General features: G+C 36.0%; 1 protein-coding gene across 8 annotated transcripts in view; it reads right to left on the minus strand.

Moving 5' to 3' along the window:
- The window catches only part of LOC106870248 (zinc finger protein 474), a 162,360-nt gene that overhangs the window by 54,321 nt on the left and 98,324 nt on the right, over positions 1 to 9,715 (minus strand). For all 8 annotated transcript variants that reach the window (XR_008265611.1, XM_014916303.2, XM_014916607.2 and 5 more), the window contains one exon: positions 5,260 to 6,118. Coding sequence is in view for 7 of the 8 variants with exons in the window: in XM_014916303.2 (XP_014771789.1) it covers positions 5,260 to 6,118 (859 nt within the window). In the remaining variant the exon portion in view is untranslated. The remainder of the gene's footprint in view (positions 1 to 5,259; positions 6,119 to 9,715) is intronic.

The following is a 9,715-nucleotide window of genomic DNA, read 5'->3' on the forward strand; positions in this document are numbered from 1 at the left end:
TGTGTGTGTGTGTGTGTGTGTGTGTGTGTGTGTGTCTGTGTGTGTCTGTGTGTGTGTGCACATGCGCGTGAGACCATAGTGACTAACAAGTTTTGATTAAAACCATGAGAATTTTAAGTGCAACACAGACTTCAACACAACACAGACTTCAAAAAAAGGCTATATGTAAATATATATATTATGTATAGTTATTTTTGTTGCTGTTTGTGTACGCGCGCGTTGTGTCGGTGCATGTGTGTGTGTGTGTGTGTGTGTGTGTGTGTGTGTGTGTGTGTGTGTGTGTGTGTGTGTGTGTGTGTGTGTGTGTATGCGTGCGTGTGTGTGTGTTTCTGTCTTTCATCATATAGACAACGCAAGGCAGACTTTGAATAATTTATGAAGGTACATTCAGGATTAACAAATAGTTTTGCCGGCAGCATAGCAATGGAACGACCTAGTTGAGTATAAAGCTGTACCTAATTCTACTCTAAAGGTAATCAACCGGAAGACTGGTGACTAGCTTTTTGACCTTAGTCTGGAGGACAGGACTGAACCCTTTGAGCCCAGACCACAGAGCTGATTTTGTTGCAAACCCTTCTGCTTGTTTCATTTGTCCCTCCGGCTCTGATATAGGTCGAATAAGTAAAGTTATTATAGATGAGATATCACGGAACCTATGTGTTAAAATTCATTTACATTATCTAAACTAGAAGATAACCATTGAAGTATCCACTAGATAAGATCGTAACCCCGTAAGAATCAATGCAAGTATAAACAAGTGGACATTATTATTCAAGTGTATAACTCATTCTTCTTAACAAGGCCCTCGTCTTCGCTCTTAAGAATTCGGATTTCACTCGGAAGGATGTAGATATAATCCTGACGGCCCGCTGCTCTGTAATTAAGTTCGACATGAGATTATGAGCCTGTAAGGACAACCCTGATAATTTTGACAACCCGATGAGGTTGAGCGACTCGACGCAGGTGACCGACCTCATGGAATGTTATTTCTCTACAGTCTTCGAGATTTTTTTCTGTTCTTTCCGGTGGTCTTTATAAGGATGACGCTCTGTTTACGGTCCAGGGCTGTAGTAATAGCGAAGTCGAGCCGTATAGAAAATGGATTGGATCTTTCTTTAAGAACTTGGGCTTTAGTGTCCCTTTTTGTCTTAACCTTAAATCTGCTGACTTCCTAGATCCCTATAACTCTTTCCATCCATATCTTAAACCGGGTGAGAACCTTAACTCTGTAAACTGCCTATCTATCACCCCATTCTGTCCTGAAATCTATCGTTGGCAGCGTATCTTATAGAATTTTTTCACTGTCAGCGAATATTGAAATATTTGTTGAATAAGCTGATTATTATAACAGTGCGCAAAGCAGAGCTGGCTAGAGTAGCAAAATTAAATACATTCCAATCTGGAGTGACTCACGTCCTTCGGTACTTGGTAGGTGATGTTGATAAACCACAAAAATGGCGAAATACTGGTGTCCGTCATTTCTGAATGAGGTCTGGGGTGAGTTATGTCGCTTTTCTATGATTTTCATGTATTTTAACACCCAGTGCAATGAGGGAGTCATCCTTCAGGCGCTCTACCGCAGCGAACCGGCGAAGAAGCAAAACATACATTGAGTATGTGCAGCCGATAATGTTTACAATACTCAAGTTGCTACTAATTCGTTACTGAACATACATACATACATACATACATACATACATACATTCATACATACATACATACATACATACATACATACATATATACATGGTTTCAATCCCACTGTGTAGCACCTTGGGCAACCGCTTTACTATAGCTCTAGGACGTCGACCAAAGCCTTGTAAGTAGATCGGGAAAGAAGCTATGTATATATGTATGTATGTATGTATGTATGTATATACATATGTGTGTATGTATATATGTATGTATGCATGCATGTATGTATATATGTACGTACGTATATGTGTATATATAAACACAGAGAGGGATAGTACGATAGAAAAATATAGTTAGACTTGATACATGTATTTACATGGAACACAAAAAATATATAAATAAAGAAAATATATACCGAGAGAGAAAATGCATAATTTCTTTATATATATCTTTCTTTACTTTCACTCTATACTTTTTCATTATTGTATGATCTGTATTTTGTACTCCATGTAAACTTATGTACCAAGACAAACTGTGCTTATTTATCTTTCTACCTTCATAACAGTTTGACTTAGATTTTTCTTATTACCACTCTTGTTGCTGTAGACCTTTCCCCGGGTGAAGACGTCGGAGTTTAAGTTCAAATTCATTCGAACACTACTCTATGTTATCTCTGATAAGCTTATTTAGTTCTCACCAACTCATTGTAGATGTGTGTGTGTGTGTGTGTGTGTGTGTGTGTGTGTGTGTGTGTGTGTGTGTGTGTGTGTGTGTGTGTGTGTGTGTGCAACTAATGTCTATTTTCTAAGTTGCCGTTTCCCAATTACTCAATTAGATTTAATATAATTAGACATGGAAAAATTTAGAAATTGATAACCGAAATACCGGCTGAATAATGAGATTCACTGTTAGATTGGTGATTAAATTGCAATAGTTGGACGTAGAGTGTAGTTGACAGATAGGTAGGATGAATTTTTGCAGTGACAATAGGCAAGTAGTCAGAAGATGTTGGGTTTGTATTATGAACGAACTTTTACAAGGAAAGAAACAATAATGGTAAGAAGGGAAGGGGGAAAGATTGGGAGAGAGGGAGAGAAAGTGAGAGAAAGAGAGAGAAAGAAGAGAGATAGAGAGAGGGAGAATCTGTGTAGCAGGGTTTGATGAAAAAACGATGGAAGGAGGATGAAGTAAAAAATCAGAAAGAGATAGAGATGTAGAGGGAATATTCAGCGATTAGATCACTACATTTGCTGTCGTGATTCACTAGAATATTACCCACGTGATTAAAAAATCTAACCAATCACGACTTCGTCTAGAACTAGCTCCAGCAACAATACCATTTTTTCAGCGCTTTTCTCTCTGAACCTATCCATCACTATAAATTCAGCACACCTTAGCTACTTGACAGAGAGCATTGGCAGACACCATAGGAGACAGCCAACAGAAAAAAGTGGACAGTAGCTGATCCGAGCTAACAACAAAAGTAATGAATAGTCGCAGGACGAAAGACATTAGAACTCAGTAATACGGCAAGCGCTAACCACACTTTGTCTGCTGCTACAATAACACCAATATCAATAACATTCAAACTCTCTCGACATTTTGTCGTTCGTAATAACACTTGATTTTTGTTTACGGGAAGACTAAAAATTTTGTTTATCATAAATCTCACAGATATCAGTGTTCTTCGTAGAACAGGTGACATTGGACGCTAGAAATTGTGGTCAGCACATCGTACAGAGATATAAAGATATGTACTGAGAAGAAAGCAAAATAGAGAGAGAGACAAAACTGGGGAAGTGAGAGAGATAAGAGAGACAGATAATCTACATAGCTGGAAGTCAAAGAGCGAGAAAGAGAGAGAGAGAGAGAGAGAGAGAGAGAGAGAGAGAGAGAGAAGAGGGGAGAGTGAGAGAGTGAATGCACTGGTTAGTTGAATGTTAGTGAGAAAAACAGAGAAAAGGCGAGAAAAGCAATAGGTTCGGAGAACAATTTCAATTTCTCTCGCACTGCCAATATATAATTATACCCAAACAGTATAACAAATATGATCGATATAAAATTGTTATCTGTGTGGAAATGAAGCATACTTATATCCATTAAAGCCTTGAAAATGCAATTTATACACAATTTTACTGTGGTGACATTTAAAGCATTTTCTGTCTATTATTCTGTCTAATTTTACATTTTGTTTCTTCGTAATTTGGATGATTTTTAAGAATGTAGACATTTATGTAGAATCAGCTAATTAAAGCTTCGTGAAGTCTGACGAATTTCATGGTCCAATAGAACCTAAAGTTTGTTACAATTATATTAACTATATATCTCTTTATAAATTAATAAAGCTATTAAGCAATAAAACAATGATGTGTAACTATACCAGTTATATACAAACAACAGTTGAAATTCTTGTTATTGAAACTTAGTAAAGAGATTTACTGTGGTTGAAACTAATCTATACCCTGGAAAAATGTGATATATGTGTATATATAGCCTCTGTATTGTAGACAAGTCAAACAAATCTCTTCGTGAGGAGAAAAATTGGGATTATCATTACTAGTTTCATTTCTATTTGGAGATTCATAACTGAAAATGGAGCCACTGTCTCAGTTAATAAGGAAATTTATAGCTTATAACTATTTATATGTAACACAAATCAGGATTCATCTAAAATAGCCGGTCTAATTTGCCTAACTGCATTCGTTCGTAACAAGGTCAATTAATTCAAATTCCGCCGAGATTGACTGTCTTTAATACTTTTGAGGTCGATAAAATAAGTACCAGTTGTACACTGGTGTCGATGTAATCGACTTACCACCGCCTGTAAAATTGCAGGCCTTGTGCCAAAATCCGATTGAATTTGCGTCGCAGACTCGGTTTTTTTGGAACTTAATTATAACCATTGTACAGAGTTCAATTTAATCATTATAATAACAGTTGTAATAGTTGGAAGAATAATAAAACAGCATCGAATGCTAATCCAAGAAAAAATCACAATTGAGGTAATACTGTCTACCAGAAAATGTTAACAAAAATCAAAGAAAGTCACAATGAATATATATATGTATCTGACTGGATTACGAGAGAAAATTTTAGTTCCTTCGGGAAACTTGAGTTGTGCTTGCGAATGCACACGTTTTATGTAAAGAATATTCTTTTCTTACAATGAATAATAGCGCTGAGCGTTGTTTAATAACAAAATTCATTCTTCAAACAGATACAATACAGAATCTTTTGAGAAACTGATGCATAAATAGTACAGAATATGAACACTGTAGGCGGCGAGCTGGCAGAATCGGTAGCACGCTGAACGAAATGCTTAATGGTATTTCGCCCGTCGCTACAGTCTGAGTTCAAATTCCGCCGAGTTCGACTTTGTCTTTCATCCTTTCGGAGCCGATGAAATAAGTATCAGTTACGCGCTGGAGTCGATGAAATCGACTATCTCCCTCCCCCAAATTTCAAGCCTTGTGCTTATAGTAGAAAAGAATATGAACATTGTAAAGTTTGCTAGCAATAGGATGTTCTATTATGACGCTGAGATTTGTAAAATAATAGACTATTCCACCACCACCACCTCTACTTGCTGAAATAAGCAATTGTAAGAAAATAAGCAATATTTACCTGTTGCCGCGGTTTGCAAGCTCGTAGATGGACAAACATTCGGATTTCAGTAAAATTTCGACCACAATTTGGACATGATTGAGTTATATTCTTTGACGATCGAACTGTATTATTTTCGTTGTTCTGCTTTGATGATTTCCATTCTTGAGATGTTTTTAGAGTTGCTATTTTCGAGGACTTCCCTAATTCCTGCACCCGAGGTGATATCGTAATCTCTGATTCTGTGTTTTTGCGACATTCAGCTTCGTGTTGAGCGACTAAGTTAGAAGAGATGGTTTGTTGGCAAAACCTACACGCCTTGCAAGAAACAACGGGATTTTTATTATCCTGAATCCTTTCAGGAGATAAATGTCTTTCCGGTGTGTAAGTGCCTTCTCGACGCAAGGTAGGTCTTTTTGAAGTAGATTTTGATTGTGAAGAACTGTCTTCTTCACTAGGATTCTTAGTAATTAACACTGGGGTTATCAGTGTCGCCGTTTCAGAGCGAATCATTTTCTTTTCTTTGGGTCTGTTTTCTTGTTTAGGTTTAATCTTATCTTCGCTACTTTTGCAGCTGCGGATATGCACTTCTAATCTATCTGGTAAAAATGTCCGACCACAATTTGGACAGGGAAATAAACTATTTTGAGCATTTTTCCAAACAGCTTCATTAAATCTCGATATATTTTGACTGTTCGAACCAGAGATAGCCGGCAAGGTGTCTGGTTTTATAGGTAATTTTCGCCGTAAATGACTTGGTAATTTTTCATTTTCCAGTTTCCATTTCTTCAAGCATTGTGGCTCGTGTATACCAATAGATCTGGTTCCAAACTCCCGGTGACATATATAACACACTACTGTTCGTGGTCTTGTTGCCATTCTGAAAAAGAAGATCAAAGATGAAGTTGAAATAGAACAGGTGAAATACATTCAAATATACACAACTATTTTTTTTTTACCTCTCCTACTGAAATTCGGTGCACGTAACTAATGATGAGCCTCATAGCACTAAAGACACTTTTTTCCTTTAACGTACCTAGATTAAATTAACCTTGCTGAGTCTATCGATATTCTTGCTCTACTCTCTGGAGAAGATGAACTTCGCACTACTCGCAAATAAAATATATTATTATTTTACTAATTGTTTAGTTGTTTTATTTTACTAATTAACGCCCTATCTTTCAATTTACGGATGTATATATCCGGTCATTTAAAAATTAAATGGATTTAGCTAACGATGACGTTCACCACTAAGCATGAGTTATGAGCATGTCAACTAGTAGTCTGGGACTTGGTCAACTCAGCCAGCTGCCACTTCTCATAGAGTCAGCAGTTAATTTGAATACGAAAACAGATGATAGTACAATTGTTATTCGCTTTTACGTATATAACCCCTTATATACGTATATAAACAGACCAATGTTTATTGCATGACTTTCAAAAGAAAAATGGTAGTCAGAAGATTATAATAATTCTACGAATGCATGTTTTCATAATAATCTTTTCTAATTGTTTCTTTTTTACATACTTTAGTGATGCCCATATTTCATTTCATTCATTGGCATAATGTAAAACGATATCGGTATAATGGATAGAATACATTCTACGACTTTTATCAATTATCAGAATTAAAACAAAGTGTGATCCAGCAGAACTTGAACTCAGAAAGTTTGGAATATAATACTGAAAGAAATTTCAGAGTTTTACTTTTTCTATCATCTAAATTTTCTTTCAGACACAAGAAATTTAGGGCTTTCATTTGTGATAAACATAGCATTATGTTGACAAATAAAAGAAAATATCATAAAATTGTGATATTGAAACTTCTCAAGTACGTTATCAATTTAAATTAAGGGAAATGGTTACAATCGGGAATTGAAACCAGGTTGCGGATTATATATATATATATATATATATATATATATATATATATATATATATATATATATATATATATATATATATATATATATATGTATATATATATATATATACTAGCAGAATACCCGATGCTGTCTAGCATAAACATGTAGCTATTATGACCAGGAATTTCTTTTAATAAAAGTATATTTTATTTCATAAAGTATTATTTGATTTCTCTTGAAATGTATATTTCATGTAAGAAAAGAAAATGTTTCCTGTTGCTTTTACGTATGGGACGTAATGAATGCGCTGTTCTACAGATAAATGCTTAATATGAATAGTATATTACATAACTTAATACTGTAAATGACACGAAATTCAAGTGCAATTAATACAGGATTATAAAGAGAATATGCAAAGTTTTAAGTAATTTTAAACTATTACTGAGGGTAATATTTTGTTTTCTATGCTTGAAATAACTTGAGAAATGAGAAGATACTGGAGTATTGTGATTGAAACCATCTATGGAAATAACATGAATATTATTCCATGTGGAAACTAGATTGCCTGGAAGAAACTCAGACATTCAAATACTGGAACTGACCAACAATAAAGAAAAGATAAATCCCAAGTACATATGATATGACAGCTTTGAGAATCATAACACTGTCGTGTCTATACCTCAGGATACAATGGGTTTTATTATATTTTATCAGTCGTAACACAAATAGATTTTGTGGGCTTCCAGCCCTTGAACATCTATATAATACTAAAAGTCTATGCTTGCTTGCATGCTTTCTTGCTTACGTGCTTGCTTGCTTGCTTGCGTGATTGTCTGTAATTTAATACAGCCAAACCGGCGCATAATGGGAAAATACTCTGAAAGTAAGGTATTCCTGAAATGTGAATACAAAGAGAATAAAACAAGTTTCGCGTAAATCGGACAACAGATTCCCGAGATACGCGGTTTTTGGGGTTTGTTTCCACAAATTTAAGCAGTGAAACTTGGAGTTATTGCCCTTTACTGTGAACACCTGGATAGTTTTGTTTGCGTGTTTGCTTGCGAGCGTGTTTTCTGTAATTTAATACAGCCAAACCGGTGCATAATGAGAAAATACTCTGAAAGGTGCCCCTGAAATGGGAATACAAACGGAATAAGACAAGTTTCGCGTAAATCGGACCACGGGTTCTCGAGATACGCAGTTTTTTCGGGTACCTTTATAAATAGCCAAACCGACGCTTAATGAGAAAAATGCTTTGAAAGTAAGGTACCATTGAAATGTGAATGCAATTGGAATAAAACAAGTTTCGCGTACATCGGACCACGCGGTTTTTTCGGGTACCTTGAACTATTGGTCGCCCAAAGAGTCACGGGTAGTTTAGTCTTATATAAAATTGGCCTTAGGAAAACAGGATTCTTCAAGATTCAGTCCAGTAACCCTCAATGTTTGCTCCTGAGATTTATTCATCAACGTAGCAAAACATAGATGGACTGAAAACTGAAATCTTTTAAATGGAAAAAGTATATGTTAGTAGGAGTGTAATTCAGAATATCATAATATCCTTTCCTTTGGTGCATCCAATAAGAATAGTGGCAAAAGCTTTCTAACCATTGGTCGTGTGCTTATTGCATAGATGCAACTAATCTAAATTGCGCAGCAGCATTATTGGTGGGCTTGTTTTTAGCCAAATCTTGAGTAATGGTAGACTTGATGGTTCTGTAGGATAAGAGATTTCTTCGTCCTGATCTACCATAGTGTCTATTGCATTGTGGGTATAACTAATTCCTGGAAGTGCTTGCAACAGCTACAGGATATTGTTGAAGATGACAATGTTTGGTACAAGTATTGCTCTTTCACATAGCCACTCATATGTAAAGTAATAATGCTGCAAGACGGAAGCACTTCCGATACCAAAGTGCCTGTTGTTTTAACCATTGTGTTTATAAAAGCTAGATCTATGTCGACATTGCTGTCGCAAAAAATCAACCTGCTCCAACGTATAACAAGCTTTTTGCGAATTGATCAAACAGTTGATCCCCAAAACGAAGAACCCATAGACAGTTTGATGCCCTTGCTGTCGAAAAAGAGGATCAGTTTGAGCTTCCAGATAAACTTGCTTTGCCTAGCCTCTTGTGCCAGCAAAAATCAGATGCTCGGTTTATACAAGTTAATCTATAAGCAGTTTGGATTTTATAAGTTTCTGTAGCATTTTTGCCCAGTTTAACACAAAACTTTATTGGACAACGAGCTTCCAAATTGTCTTCACGTCCCGACTTTTGCAAACTAGTGAGCAGTGACAAGTAGCGTTCAGTAGGGGGTGTTCAAAGTGTTGTTACAGCTGTCGCCTTCAATCTGGAATAACAAAAGATGGCAAAGCCTGTTATATGTATAGTAATGATATACTAAAATTAGAACAATCTCCGAGATAAAAGTCTCAAAACTTCTGGAATGTACCTTTTCTTATGGATTTTATTGAGTTGCAGGACACAACATTTATATGTGTAATGATGAAGGGAACTATCCGTCTGTTGTCAATTTCCTGCTCTCTATCTAACGCTTGGAAGCATCCATCCTCTGGTGATCTTCCGTAAGAGGAATACCCCCCCCCCCCC

The sequence above is a fragment of the Octopus bimaculoides genome, chromosome 15 (genome assembly GCF_001194135.2).
Source record: "Octopus bimaculoides isolate UCB-OBI-ISO-001 chromosome 15, ASM119413v2, whole genome shotgun sequence".
In the NCBI taxonomy this organism is placed as follows: domain Eukaryota; kingdom Metazoa; phylum Mollusca; class Cephalopoda; order Octopoda; family Octopodidae; genus Octopus; species Octopus bimaculoides.